General features: G+C 42.0%; 1 protein-coding gene across 1 annotated transcript in view; it reads right to left on the reverse strand.

The window, feature by feature from the left end:
- The window catches only part of KIAA0586 (KIAA0586 ortholog), a 307,808-nt gene that overhangs the window by 219,802 nt on the left and 71,762 nt on the right, over positions 1-16,244 (reverse strand). Inside the window, exons 13-16 of the mRNA XM_053705342.1 lie at positions 15,337-15,409; positions 14,830-15,087; positions 1,749-1,974; positions 1,320-1,511 (exon numbers count right to left, since the gene is read on the reverse strand). Coding sequence (XP_053561317.1) covers positions 1,320-1,511; positions 1,749-1,974; positions 14,830-15,087; positions 15,337-15,409 — 749 coding nt within the window. The remainder of the gene's footprint in view (positions 1-1,319; positions 1,512-1,748; positions 1,975-14,829; positions 15,088-15,336; positions 15,410-16,244) is intronic.

Here is a 16,244-nt window from a genome sequence, read left to right on the forward strand (position 1 = left end):
CAAGAGCACTAGAGGGCAGCACTATTTCCTGTCATGTAGCGCTAATGTTATCCATATGCAAGAACACTAGAGGGCAGCACTATTTCCTGTCATGTAGCACTAATGTTATCCATATGCAAGAGCACTAGAGGGCAGCACTATTTCCTGTCATGTAGCACTAATGTTATCCATATGCAAGAACACTAGAGGGCAGCACTATTTCCTGTCATGTAGCACTAATGTTATCCATATGCAAGAGCACTAGAGGGCAGCACTATTTCCTGTCATGTAGCACTAATGTTATCCATATGCAAGAACACTAGAGGGCAGCACTATTTCCTGTCATGTAGCACTAATGTTATCCATATGCAAGAACACTAGAGGGCAGCTCTATTTACTGTCATGTAGCACTAATGTTATCCATATGCAAGAACACTAGAGGGCAGCACTATTTCCTGTCATGTAGCACTAATGTTATCCATATGCAAGAACACTAGAGGGCAGCACTATTTCCTGTCATGTAGCACTAATGTTATCCATATGCAAGAACACTAGAGGGCAGCACTATTTCCTGTCCTGTAGTACTAATGTTATCCATATGCAAGAGCACTAGAGGGCAGCACTATTTCCTGTCCTGTAGCACTAATGTTATCCATATGCAAGAGCACTAGAGGGCAGCACTATTTCCTATCATGTAGCACTAATGTTATCCATATGCAAGAACACTAGAGGGCAGCACTATTTCCTGTCCTGTAGTACTAATGTTATCCATATGCAAGAGCACTAGAGGGCAGCACTATTTCCTGTCATGTAGCGCTAATGTTATCCATATGCAAGAGCACTAGAGGGCAGCACTATTTCCTGTCCTGTAGTACTAATGTTATCCATATGCAAGAGCACTAGAGGGCAGCACTATTTCCTGTCATGTAGCGCTAATGTTATCCATATGCAAGAGCACTAGAGGGCAGCACTATTTCCTGTCATGTAGAGCTACAGATGCTACCTAGGTATCTCTTCAACACAGAATATCATGGCAATGAAGTAAATTTGAGAATAGAAGTAAATTGGAAACTTTTTAAAATAGTATGTTCTGTTATAATTTACAAAATAATGTTTGGGTTTCATATCCCTTTAGACCTCTGTTACACTGAACGGGGTGACAAAAGTATAACAGCTACCAAAAGCATTATTTTTTTAAAGATACTAAAAAGTTAGTAGCCAGATGTAAAACACTAGGCACTGTGGTTCTGGGATTTAACAAGCTGTATGTTAGGGTTAGACAGAGTAAGCAGAGACAATACTTGGCCCAGTGATCTGCACATTGCAGCACTCTCCTGTACCTAGAGGAATTGCCATTGGGATGAGGTGTCCCTCCATTGGTGCAGACATGCTGACGGACTGTCCGGTGGGACTGAACAAGTACTGCGGCTCTTGCATCATGGGCAAAAAGCGCTCCTGGCTTTTCAGCTTGGTTAGAGTCACCTTACACCCGGTAGCACTGGTCTGTGTTTTTGCAGACTTCTGTTTAATACCTTAAGAACACAGAGGTTATAAGAAATAATTATGCAGTTTATATTTAGTACAATTCCTTGGAAAAGGTTTGCTTAGGGAGTATAAGACAGAAAGATTAAATAAATGTGCTGACCAACACAATGTTATCTATTTCCTTAGCTTAGACAGTAAATACCATCAGCTAAAGTTCCTCAAACATGAGAAACAATACTAAGCAATTAACTAGTAAAAGAGCTTATTGTTTATGACTCACGGACCTCTTACAGTCTCCAGAATCCTGGGCCTGTGAGGTTTGGACTTGGGTGATGGTGAGCTAAAGCGCAGGTATGGTCCTTTCTTGAGGGTGCTGCGATTCCCTTGGTAAATAGGTTTCCCATAAACTTTATCCAGAACATCTTCATCTTGCATGGAAGTGTCGACAGATCTCTGAAGCATCTGGGTTAGTAAGAACTCATGGATTAGTGAAGAGCCAATGGGCAGGATCTAAGTAAAATATTAATACGTAATAGAAGCAGGTCTAAGAAAATAAAACGTTTTTGTGTTGCGTAACAGTTAACCAGAGCTCTGAAGTCGCACTATCCTGATGTGTGTTAAATTAAATTGCGTTCTTTCAACTTGAATTACCATGCTACTTCAGAAACGTGCAAAGAGCCTCGATAAACCCCTTTTCACTTATGCAAATGTTAGCGCACCACTCGTAATCTAGCCCCTTGTAGAGTGGTGACTGATTGACATCATTGTGTGATAACGACTAATAGAATAGGTGATTTTAGGCAGCTATACAATTTGTGTGCATGTGTGAGTGTGTGCTAATACCCCTTGTTCTGTGCAGATATCTGCAGCACTCACAAGAATAAATGTAAATGATTTTTCTTCTTTTATGTGTGTTTACCAAAAACTACTGATTTAGTAAGAGGTGCGCACAGGAGACCTTGTGGCTCTTTAATAGAATTGTTCTGCAGATGGCTCATTCTTGGTATAACAAGGCAAAAGGAATTTCACTAATGAAATGATCTGTGGCCTTAAGCCATGGTACCACACATATGACAAATGTTCCATTTATGATTTAATCCACTTACAAAATAGATCTTGCAAGACCCATATTAATATTAATAATTACAAAAAAAACTAAATTTATGCTTACCTAATAAATTTATTTATTTCCGGATATGGTGAGTCCATGGCTTGAGTAATTACTGTTGGGAACATCACTCCTGGCCAGCAGGAGAAGGCAAAGAGCACCACAGTTAAACTGCTGAGAATCACTCCCTTACCCACAACCCCAGTCATTTGATCGAACGGAAATGGAGAAAAAGGAGTAACACAAGGTGTAGAGGTGCCTGAGAGGTTATAGTCAAAAGAACAACTGTTTTAAAATAAAGGGTGGGGCCATGGACTCACCATATCCGGAAAGAAAGAAATTTATCAGAAAAGCATAAATTTTGTTTTTTTACTGTTGGGAACAAATACCCAAGCTAGAGGATACGGATAAATAGGGAGGGACAAGACAGGCAGTCCTAAACAGAAGGCACCACCGCTTGAAGAGCCTTTCTCCCAAAAGAAACCTCAGCCGATGCAAAATTATCAATTTGGAAAAATGTAGAGAAGACCAAGTTGCAGCCTTGTAAATTTGTTCCACAGAAGCTTTATTTTTGAAAGCCCAAGAAGAGGAAACAGCTCTTGTGGAATGAGCCATAATTCTCTCAGGAGGCTGCTGTCCAGCAGTCTCATATGCCAAATCAATTATACTTTGTAACCAAAAAGAAAGCGTAGTAACAGTAGCTTTCTGACCTTTACGTTTCCCAGAGACACAGACAAAGAGGGCAGGGGACTGACGAAAATCCTTAGTCGCCTGGAAGTAGAATTTAAGAGCAAGTACAACATCCAAATTGTGTAACAAACGTTCTTTGGAAGAAGATTAGGATACAGAGAGGGAACAACAATTTCCTGGTTGATATTTCTATTAGAAACAACCTTAGGAAGGAAACCTAACTTAGTATGAAGAACCGCCTTATCGGCATGAAAAAACAGAATTTATGCTTACCTGATAAATTACTTTCTCTTGTGATGTATCGAGTCCACGGATTCATCCTTTACTTGTGGGATATTCTCCTTCCCAACAGGAAGTGGCAAAGAGAGCACACAGCAGAGCTGTCCATATAGCTCCCCCTCTAGCTCCACCCCCCAGTCATTCGACCGAAGGTTAGGAAGAAAAAGGAGAAACCATAGGGTGCAGTGGTGACTGTAGTTTAAACAAAAACACTACCTGACTTAATAGCCAGGGCGGGCCGTGGACTCGATACATCACAAGAGAAAGTAATTTATCAGGTAAGCATAAATTCTGTTTTCTCTTGTAAGATGTATCGAGTCCACAGATTCATCCTTTACTTGTGGGATACCAATACCAAAGCTTTAGGACACGGATGAAGGGAGGGAACAAGACAGGTACCTTAAACGGAAGGCACCACTGCTTGTAAAACCTTTCTCCCAAAAATAGCATCCGAAGAAGCAAAAGTATTGAATTTGTAAAATTTGGAAAAAATATGCAGCGAAGACCAAGTCGCTGCCTTACAAATCTGTTCAACAGAAGCCTCATTTTTAAAAGCCCATGTGGAAGCCACTGCTCTGGTAGAATGAGCAGTAATTGTTTCGGGAGGCTGCTGGCCAGCAGTCTCATAGGCCAAACGGATGATGCTTTTCAGCCAAAAGGAAAGAGAGGTAGCAGTCGCCTTCTGACCTCTCCTCTTACCAGAATATAAGTTGTTTGTCTGAAATCCTTAGTTGCTTGTAAATAGAACTTTAAAGCACGAACCACATCAAGATTGTGTAACAGACGTTCCTTCTTCGAAGGATTAGGACACAGAGAAGGAACAACAATTTCCTGGTTAATATTCTTATTAGACACAACCTTAGGGTTTGGTACGCAAAACTACCTTATCTGCATGGAAAACCAGGTAAGGTGAATCACACTGTAAAGCAGATAACTCTGATACTCTTCGAGCAGAAGAGATAGCTACCAAACAAAAACTTTCCAAGATAAAAGCTTAATATCTATGTAATGTAAAGGTTCAAACGGAACCCCTTGCAGAACTGAAAGAACTAAATTCAGACTCCATGGTGGAGCCACAGGTCTATAAACAGGCTTGAATCTAACTAAAGCCTGACTAAATGTTTGAACGTCTGGTACCTCTGCCAGATGTTTGTGGAAAAGAATAGATAAAGCAGATATCTGTCCTTTTAAGGAACTAGCTGATAATCCTTTCTCCAATCCTTCTTGGAGAAAAGACAATATCCTGGGAATCCTAATCTTACTCCATGAGTAACCTTTGGATTCACACCAAAAAAGATATTTTCGACAAATCTTATGGTAGATTTTCCTGGTGACAGGCTTTTCTAACCGACTCAGAGAAACCACGCTTTGAAAATTAGGCGTTCAATCTCCAAGCAGTCAGACGCAGAGAAATTAGATTTGGATGCTTGAAAGGACCTTGTATTAGAAGGTCCTGCCTCACTGGTAGCGTCCATGGTGGGACAGATGACATGTCTACTAGGTCTGCATACCAGGTCCTGCGTGGCCACGCAGGCGCTATCAGAACCACCGAAGCCCTCTCCTGCTTGATTCTGGCAACCAGACGAGGGAGGAAAGGAAACGGTGGAAAAACATAGGCCAGATTGAAGGACCAAGGCGCTGCTAGAGCACAGCACCGCCTGGGGATCCCGGGACCTGGACCCGTAAAGAGGAAGTTTGGTGTTCTGACGGGACGCCATCAGATCCAATTCTGGAGTGCCCCATAGCTGAGTCAGCTGGGCAAATATCTCAGGGTGGAGTTCCCACTCCCCCGGGTGAAAAGTCTGACGACTTAGAAAATCCGCCTCCCAGTTGTCTACTCCTGGGATGTGAATTGCTGAGAGATGGCAGGAGTGATCCTCCGCCCACCTGATTATTTTGGTTACCTCCGTCATTGCTAGGGAACTCCTTGTTCCCCCTTGATGATTGACGTAAGCTACAGTCGTGATGTTGTCCGACTGAAATCTGATGAATTTGGCCGCAGCTAGCTGAGGCCATGCCTGAAGCGCGTTGAATATCGCCCTCAGTTCCAGAATGTTTATAGGGAGAAGAGCTTCTTCCCGAGACCATAAGCCCTGAGCTTTCAGGGAGTCCCAGACTGCACCCCAGCCCAACAGACTGGCGTCGGTCGTTACAATGATCCACGCTGGTCTGCGGAAACACATTCCCTGAGACAGGTGATCCTGAGACAACCACCAGAGAAGAGAATCTCTGGTCCCCTGGTCCAGCTGTATTTGAGGAGACAAATCTGCATAATCCCCATTCCACTGTTTGAGCATGCATAGTTGCAGTGGTCTGAGGTGTATCCGTGCAAAAGGGACTATGTCCATTTGCCGCTACCATTAGTCCGATTGTCTCCATGCACTGAGCTACAGATGGCCGAGGAATGGAATGAAGGACTCGGCAAGTGGTTAAGAGTTTTAACTTTCTGACCTCCGTCAGAAATATTTTCATATCTACCGAGTCTATCAGAGTTCCTAGGAAGGAAACTCTTGTGAGGGGGGAGAGCGAACTCTTTTTGATGTTCACCTTCCACCCGTGAGACCTCAGAAATGCCAATACGATTTCCGTGTGAGACTTGGCTCTTTGGAAAGTCGACGCCTGAATTAAGATGTCGTCTAGATAAGGTGCCACTGCTATGCCCCGCAGTCTTAGAACCGCCAGGAGGGACCCTAGCACCTTTGTGAAAATTCTGGGAGCAGTGGCCAACCCAAAAGGAAGAGCCACAAACTGGTAATGCGTGTCCAGAAAGGCGAACCTGAGAAACTGGTGATGATCTTTGTGGATAGGAATGTGCAGATACGCATCCTTTAAATCCACGGTGGTCATATATTGACCCTCCTGGATCATTGGTAAGATTGTCTGAATGGTCTCCATCTTGAATGATGGGAATTTGTTTAGAATTTTGAGATCCAGGATTGGTCTGAAAATTCCTTCTTTCTTTGGAAACACAAACAGGTTTGAGTAAAAACCCAGCCCTTGTTCCGCAATTGGAACTGGGTGGATCACTCCCATTGTATGTAGGTCTTCTACACAGCGTAAGAACGCCTCTTTCTGGTCTGAAGACAGACGAGAAATGTGGAACCTTCCCCTTGGAGGGGATTCCTTGAATTCTAGAAGATATCCCTGGGATACAATCTCTAAGGCCCAGGGATCGTGTACATCTCTTGCCCAGGCCTGAGCGAAGAGAGAGTCTGCCCCCTACTAGATCCGGTCCTGGATCTGGGGCTACCCCATCATGCTGTCTTGGAGGCAGCTGCAGGCTTCTTGGCCTGTTTACCCTTGTTCCAGCCCTGGTAAGGTTTCCAGGCTGCCCTGGGTTGTGTAGCGTTACCCTCTTGCTTTGCAGCAGGGGAGGATGAAGCGAGACCGCTCCTGAAAGTCCGAAAGGAACGAAAATTATTTTGTTTGTTTTTTGTCTTGAAGGACTTGTCCTGGGGGAGAGCATGGCCTTTTCCCCCAGTGATTTCTGAAATAATCTCTTTCAATTCAGGCCCGAAGAGGGTCTTTCCTTTGAAAGGGATGTTCAATAGTTTGGATTTTGACGACACATCGGCCGACCAGGACTTTAGCCATAGCGCCCTGCGGGCTAAAATGGCAAAACCTGAATTTTTTGCCGCTAACTTAGCTAGTTGGAAAGCGGCATCTGTGATAAAAGAATTAGCCAGCTTAAGAGCCTTAATTCTGTCCATAATGTCCTCATATGAGGTCTCCGTCTGGAGCGCATCTTCCAGTGCCTCGAACCAGAAAGCAGCTGCAGAGGTTACAGGAACAATGCACGCAATAGGTTGGAGAAGAAAACCTTGTTGAACAAAAATTTTCTTAAGTAAACCCTCTAATTTTTTATCCATAGGGTCTTTAAAAGCACAACTGTCTTCAATTGGTATAGTTGTGCATTTAGCAAGTGAAGAAACAGCCCCCTCCACCTTAGGGACCGTCTGCCACGAGTCCCGCATGGGGTTAGATATGGGGAACATTTTCTTAAAAACAGGAGGGGGAACGAAGGGAATACCTGGTCTATCCCACTCCCTAGTAACGATATCCGCAATCCTCTTAGGGACCGGAAACACATCAGTGTAAACAGGAACTTCTAAGTACTTGTCCATTTTACACAATTTCTCTGGAACCACCATAGGGTTGCAGTCATCCAGAGTAACTAATACCTCCCTGAGCAATAAGCGGAGGTGTTCTAGTTTAAATTTAAAAGCCAACGTATCTGAATCTGTCTGAGGAGAAACCTTTCCTGAATCGGAAATTTCTCCCTCAGACAGCACATCCCTTGCCCCCACTTCAGAGTGTTGTGAGGGTATATCTGAAACGGCTACTAAAGCGTCAGAATGCTGATTATCTGTTCTTAAAACCGAGCTATCACGCTTTGCAGGTAACACGGGCAGTTTAGATAAGAACACCGAGAGGGTATTATTCATTACTGCCGCCAAGTCTTGCAAGGTAAAAGAGTTAGACGCAATAGAGGTGCTAGGCGTCGCTTGATCGGGCGTAACTGGTTGTGACACTTGGGGAGAGGTTGACGGGCTAACCTCGTTACCTTCTGTCTGAGAATCATCTTGGGCCACATTTTTAAGTGCAACAATATGTTCTTTAAAGTGTATAGACATATCAGTACAAGTGGGACACATTCTGAGAGGGGGTTCCACCATGGCTTCTAAACACAATGAACAAGGATTTTCCTTGGTGTCAGACATGTTTAACAGACTAGTAGTAATACAAACAGGCTTGGAAATTACTTTAATCAAGTAAAAACACACTTTGAAAAAAACGTTACTGTGCCTTTAAGAGATAAAAAAGGCACACAATTTTGCAAAACAGTGAAAAAATGCAGCAAACTTTTCGAAATTTTGTATGTACCTAAAGCATTAGTAAGATTGCACCACTAGCAATATAAACAATTAACCCCTTAATGCCCAAACCGGATCGACAGAAGCCAAAAAAAAGGTTAAGGAAACTTCAGCACCTTGCCACAGCTCTGCTGTGGCCCTACCTGCCCTTGGGAACCAGATTTGTGGGGAAAAAGCTTCTTATAGGCCCTCAAACTGCAGCAGGACCCTCCATGTGAAAACAGCCTGAACTTCTAGTCAAAATAACTGCGCATCTGAGGTGCGAAATTAGGCCCCTCCCACCTCACTCCGGTGCTTGTGAGGCCTAAAGAAACACTCCCAAGTGTTTTAGTAATAGCCATGTGGATAACAACCCCTGAAAGAAACCCAAAGGAACCTTCAAAGTGTCTCAAAAAATGATATTTTCAATAAAAACCGTTTGCCCTGAAGTAGTGTCAACCAGCATAAACTAGCCCTGTTATGTAAGCTTGAAATTCCATACTTAGTCTCTGAACACAGCTTACCCTTCCCTCATGGGGATATTAACAGTCTATTCTAGCATTATCACAGTCTTGTCTAGAAATAAATGACTGAACATACCTTATTGCAGCCTAACCTGCAAACCGTTCCCCCCAACTGAAGTTCTCTTGTACTCCTCAGTCCTGTGTGGGAACAGCAGTGGATTTTAGTTACAACCTGCTAAAATCATCTTCCTCCCTGCAGAAATCTTCATCTACTTTCTGCTAGAGAGTAAATAGTAAACACCGGTACCATTTAAAATAACAAACTCTTGCTTGTAGAAAATAAAAACTACAATTCTAACACCACATTCACTTTACCCTTCCGATTGCTTAGAGCCGGCAAAGAGAATGACTGGGGGGTGGAGCTAGAGGGGGAGCTATATGGACAGCTCTGCTGTGTGCTCTCTTTGCCACTTCCTGTTGGGAAGGAGACTATCCCACAAGTAAAGGATGAATCTGTGGACTCGATACATCTTACAAGAGAAATGAGATAAGGCGAATCACATTGCAGAGCTAAGAATTCCGAGACTCTTCGAGCAAAAGAGGTAGCAACAAGAAACAAAACCTTCCAAGATAACAACTTAATGTCTATGGAATGCAACGGCTCAAACGGAGCCAGCTGTAAAACTTTAAAAACAAGGTTAAAACTCCAAGGAGGAGCAACAGACTTAAAGACAGGCCTGATTTTGACCAAGAACTGACAAAAATATTGCACATCTGGCACATCCGCCAAACGTTTATGTAGTAAAACTGATAAAGCGGAAATCTGACCCTTCAGGGTACTGACTGACAATCCCTTCACCAGGACTTCCTGAAGAAAAGATAACATTCTAGGAATTCTAATTCTACTCCAAGAGTAGCCCTTAGATTCACACCAATAAAGATATTTACAACATATCTTAGGGTTAATCTTTCTAGTAACAGGCTTACGAGCCTGAATCATAGTTTCATTGACCAACTCAGAAAAACCACGCTTAGACAGAATTAAGCGTTCAATCACCAAGCAGTCAGCTTCAGAAAAATGAAATTTGGATGAAGGAAGAAACCCTGAATCAGGAAGTCCTTCCTCAAAGGTACTCTCCAAGGTGGGAGAGATGACATCTCCACTAGGTCTGCAAATCAGATCCTACAAGGCCACACAGGGGCTATTAGAATCACCGACGCCCCCTCCTGTTTGATACGAGCAATGACTCGTGGAAGGAGAGCAAACAGAGGAAACAGGTATGCCAACCTGAAAACCCAAGGAACCACCAGAGCATCTATCAGAAAGGCCGGCGGATCTCTTGACCTTGAACCATACCTTGGCGTTCTGATGGGACGCCATCAGATCTAACTCCGGAACCCCCAATTTGAGAACTAAGCTGGAAAACACGTCCGGATGGAGTTCCCACTCCCCGGGATGAATAGTCTGTCTGCTCAGAAAATCCGCTTCCCAGCTGTCTACTCCTGAAATGTGGATGGCAGACAGCAATTGTGGGTCTCTGCCCCCTGAAGAATCTGAATAACCTCCTTCATGGCTAAGGAACTCCGAGTTTCTCCCTGGTGATTGACGTAAGCCGCAGAGGTTATGTTGTCTAACTAGATCCTGATAAACTGGGCTAAGGACAACTGAATCCAAGCCAATAGATCATTGTAAATCACCCTCAACTCCAAGATGCTGATGGGAAGAGCAGACTCCTCTCGACTTCAAAGGCCCTGAGCTTTTAACGAGTTTCAGACTGCTCCCCAGCTCAGCAGGCTGGTGTCCGTGGTCACGATCACCCAGAAAGGTCTCCGAAAGCATGTGCCCTGAAACAGATGTTCCTGAGAAATCCACCACGGGAGACTGATCTAACTATTCTCTGAGATAGATCCACATGGTCGCCATTCCATTGTCTGAGCATGCACAACTGTAGAGCTCTCAAATGGAATTGAGCAAAAGGAATAAATGTCCATTGAAGCCATCATCAGACCGATAACCTCCATACATTGAGCCACTGAAGGATGAGCAGCAGCCTGAAGAGAGAGGCAAGAGGACATTATTTTGTTTTTCCTGACCTCTGTCAGAAAAATCTTCATCAATAGAGAATCTATTATGGTCCCTAAGAACACTACTCTTGTAGCATGGGAAAGGGAGCTTTTTTCCAGATTCACATTCCAACCGTGGGAACGAAGAAAAGACAACAATATCTCTGTGTGAGATTTTGCTTGTTAAAAAGATGGCGCCTGAACCAATATGTCATTCAGGTAGGGTGCCAAAGCAATTCCACAAGAAAGGATCACTGCCAAAAGAGCCCCCAGAACCTTTGAAAAAATTCTGGGGAGCCGTGGCTAGACCAAATGGAAGGGCCACGAACTGGAAATATTTGTCCAGAAAGGCAAATCTCAGCAATCTGATTCTCCCTGTGAATAGGAACATGAATATACGCATCCTTTAGGTATATGGTTGTCATGAACTGACCCTCTTGTACTAAAGGAAGAATGAAGCGTATAGTCTCCATCTTGAAGGATAGAACTTTGAAAAACTTGTTTAGACACTTCAAGTCTAGAATGGGACGGAAAGTTCCCTCTTTTTTGGGAACCACAAATAGGTTGGAGTAGAACCCAAGACCCTGTTCCTCTACTGGAACTATCTTTCCCAGGGAGGAAAGATGTTGTATACATTACAAAATATTAATTTGTAACCCTAGGATACTATGTCTACAGTCCATGTATCTGGGACATCTCGTATCCAGGCTTGAGAGAACCGAGAAAGTCTGCCCCCCCCCCCCACCTTATCCGATCCCGCATCAGGGGCAATCCCTTTTCCACCCATAATATCAGAGATAATTTCTGCGAAACTGGGTCCAAACAAGGTTTTGCCCTTGTAAGGAATCGCCAGAAGCTTGACTTTAGAGGAAACATCCGCAGACCAAGATTTCAACCATAACGCCCTGCGGGCTAGGACAGCAAAACTAGAAGTTTTAGCTCATAGTCTAACAACCTGTAAAATGGCATCTGCAATAAAGGAATTGGCCAACTTAAGAGCTTTAATCCTATCTTGAATTTCATCCAAGGAAGTCTCTGCTTGAAGAGAATCGGACAAGGCGTCAAACCAATAAGATACCGCACTAGTCACGGTGGCAATACACACCGCAGGTTGCCATTGGAGACCTTGATGAACATATATCTTTTTCAAATAAGCCTTCAGCTTATTGTCCATCAAATCCTTAAAAGAGCAGCTATCCTCAATAGGAATAGTGGTTCTTTTAGCCAGAGTGGAAATGGCCCCTTCAACTTTGGGTACAGTATACCAAGGGTCTTTAATGGAGTCCTCGACAGGAAACATTTTCTTAAAAATGGGAGACGGGGAAAAAAAAAAAGACACCCCTGGTTTCTCCCATTCCTGTGAGATAATCTCCCTAGAACGGTCCGGCAAGGTTCATCAAAGAAACTATTAAGTTTACTAGATTTCTTAGGAGTGACGACAGGGGTATCAGAGTCATCTAAAGTAGCTAAAACCTCCTTTAACAATACAGGTGTTCAAGCTTAAATCTGAAGGATACCACCCTCAGTCTCAGAAGAAGGAATTATACTGTTCGAATCTGAGATTTCACCCTCAGAAAGTCCCAATGTATCTTCTTCATCAGACTCATGATAAAGGACAACTTGGGAAGCAGAACTGAGGACAGACACCTTACTTTCTGAATTTCTAGATTTCCTCTTGCGTTATCCCTGTAATCTGGCAATGGCAGCAAAAGCTGCAGATACCGCTGAAGATACCTGGGCAATTTCTGCTTTTAAATAAACTCCACTAGGAGTTATAGAGGAACCGCAGGGCACTGGGTGTGATGCCATTGAAGCTTGGGACTTAGCAAGAGAAAGCTGAGGTATTATTTTAACAGCATAATCCTGAGAGACATTAGGCTCAAAAATGTTACCTTTATTTTGCAAGGTTTTCTTGACACATGAAGAAGAAAATTGCATAGGAGCTGCAATTTGTGCATCTAAACATAATAAGCATGAATTCATGAGAGCAGGCTCTTGCTCCATATCATACATGTTGTGAAACAGTAAATAAACTTGTACAGATAAGTTTCAAAGATTTTAATATTCAATTAAAATAAGCCAAGGAAAAAATACACTTTAAATTTTATCCCAAATTAGGATCGATCCCCAGCTAAAATTATGTGTGAAAAGTTAAGAAAAAACATTTATTAAACATCAAATAAACTTCTAAAATACCCCTCAGGCAACCCCACACCTCAATTATTGAGATGCCTTACCGCTACCAATTAAGACCGGATCACCCAGAAATGGAGAAAAAAACAACTTTTTCTTCAGAAACGTTATGAAGTAAAGATGGTCATGTGACCGCAACTGCCGTTATGTTGTCTGACTTTAAAATTACTGCTGCGACACAGAGAGGCACTACTTCCTGGTACACTGAGTACTAGAAATAACCGTTTTTTCAAACCTGACAGTTTAAAATGTTGCATTGTTTTATTTTAAAGCAAAGGGGAAATGAATAAGCTGCTGAAATAGAAAATGCAGCCTTACTTTCAGTTTAAACTTGTATTGTTTTATCAAGTAAATGTGTCAGAAAATAAAGCCTAATAAAAACATTTTACCCTTTCTTTTTAAAAGAGTTTAAATGTTAGTCGCACACATGCTACAGTGCCTGCTTCATGCCCCAGCGTAACCCATACAACAGGATTATCTATGTCGCAAAAAAGGCAGTGCCTTAATATGTTAAGTGCATGGTCTCCCCAACTGAAAGAAAAAGCACTTACCTGCTCCGCTGTCCGGCATGTAGACAGTTACAAGGTATCAGAAGACACAGTTCTTCCCAGAGACCTTTGAAAAAGAAAGAATAGAGTAGCCAATTCCGGCTTTCTAAACTAGGGCAGCAATTGTTATGAAAACGCAGTGGTTCTTTACAAGTTCCAAACTGCTTTAAAGCCACCACTACCCGACTTCAAGGAATGACGTGGAATACAGCTATACCCCAAAACTTGCTTGTAGATTAAATCAAATTTTTCTTCAGACACCTAAACTTCACCTTCTCCATGCACCGAAGGCAAAGAGAATAACTGGGGGTTGTGGGTAAGGGAGTGATACTTAACAGTTTAACTGTGGTGCTGTTTGCCTCCTCCTACTGGCCAGGAGTGATATTCACAACAGTAATTACTCAAGCTGTGGACTCGCCATATCTTAGGAAAGAAAAGTCTGTAATCTGAGAATCTGTCTTGGGAAAAGATTTAGAATTCAGTTAACAGCCAGAAAAAGCTTCCTGGGCTTATTATAATCATAATTTATTTATATGGTGTCAACATATGTAGCAGTATGAGATTAGCTATACAATTCTATGCTATAATAAAAAAACTCTATATCATCCACAGTTCTGTTGGACTATTAACCTTGGTCCACATATTCAATGGTTATGTAGCTTCAATTAAGCCTTAAAATTACATGGACCCAGGACTTTGACAAAATAAGATCTAGTAACATTTCCCATCTAAGAGAATAGATAAAAAAAATGGCCTCATCCAGAATGACAGACACAAGAACATCTAAATGTGAACTCATCTATGATAGAAATGAGCCAAAGTTGACACATCTAGAAGCAACATGCCTCACAGAAGAGGTACAACACTATCAAAAGTGATGAGAATCCTTCTATGAAGAATACTAGTGTAAGAGTTTTGAGCACATTTCAGTTATAAACCACACACAGACATGGAACAGGAGTTATTAGTATTACCCCTTCTAGATAGACAACATCCTGTATTACCTGAGCTCCTATATGTCGGTAAGTGTGCAGTCCTATTAAAACATACTGAGGAAATACACTAAGCATTTACAGTCTGTCTAATCTAGGAAAAACATTTACTAAATGGAATGGGAAAATCACAGAAAGAAAATATATTGATAAAGACATCTCACTAGTTTTCACCTTTGATCTTTCGTCTTTCCTGAACACAGCTGGAGCAACATCTTTTCTGGAGTGCGGCCCAGGAGCCGTATCATCGTTATGCTTAGGCTGAGTTTTTGCTGAGACACCAGATGACATCTTTGTGCTTAATGATGCTGGTTTTACCAAAGCTTTGCTGTTCTTCTCATTTTTATCCTTGATGTCTTTGGTGCTCTTTGCTTTTTTTGCCAAACCCAACTCCTGAACTTTGTGGTCATAATCCTTCCTGGTCATTTCATCCTATAGTAAAATATGTTACTATATTAAAAATACAAAATATGAACAGACACAAAAAATGTGGACTTCGCTCAAAGCTGAATAATAAGGGTCTTTTTTTTTAAATTTTAATTTATTTTTCCCCACAGAAATTCTCTTAACAAAATATAATCCTCTTCCTCTAGTTCCGAACCATTCACCTATAGAATGTCAGCTTTAGAGCTGCTCTGCTCTGTTTAAATCACACAATAACGGGATAACCATAGTACTTACCTGGATCTCAGAGCTGATCTCTGTAATCCAGGAATCCACATCTTTCCGAATTCGAATTTTCTCTGCTGTATCACTAAAAGAACATAAAATTCATGTTAACATTTTTACTCTTGACAGTCATAGAGGGTTGTAATGTCCCACTGGCAGATTGCAATATATATATACATACATACATACACCAACCATAGATTGCACCGCACCTCCACCTCAGAAAAATCGCAGGTACTTGAAAAGGTGAAAAGTAAAAAGGATTCCTTGAAAAAGTCAAGCCATTATTTGATGAAACAATCGATGGATTTGAGAGTGTAATGTCACGTTGTGGGCGGAGACAACCTTCTGAACTACAAAACCGTAATCATAGACATTGTTTATAATACACAGTCTTTACAATATACGGATGTTCTAGGTGTGGTTGTTCTCTGTAAATTCCTGTGATTTTAACACTGTTTAATAAATTGTTTTAACATTCATCTGAGTTCACTTCTATCGGCTCCTGCTGGAGTCTCCCATTGCTTTTATATCTAGAGCTTGATGTGAAGCTCTGTAGTATGTGAGTATACAACTTACATGTGAATTAACCCTGTAGTCTCACAGGACTTCACTATTGGCAGCAGTCATCTGTTTTATTTGAGGTTAAACGGAGATATATATAAAACAGCGCTTGGACTTAAAATACTTTTGCCTCTCTCTGTAAACCCCCTTCCTGGTCACGAATTTGAAATGATTTGTAGTTGAGAGTGGCGCTACTAAAAGCTAAAAAGTATTAAAAACTATGAGAGGAAATATATGTGAAATATATGTGTTACCTACCAAATATTTTATGTATATATTTTACCCAAAAAAAAGCCCGGAACGCGGGTGAAACGCGTAGAAAACTGTGATAAAAAGTTGTATTGCAAGGAATCCCT

This window comes from Bombina bombina, chromosome 1 (genome assembly GCF_027579735.1).
Source record: "Bombina bombina isolate aBomBom1 chromosome 1, aBomBom1.pri, whole genome shotgun sequence".
Classification (NCBI taxonomy): domain Eukaryota; kingdom Metazoa; phylum Chordata; class Amphibia; order Anura; family Bombinatoridae; genus Bombina; species Bombina bombina.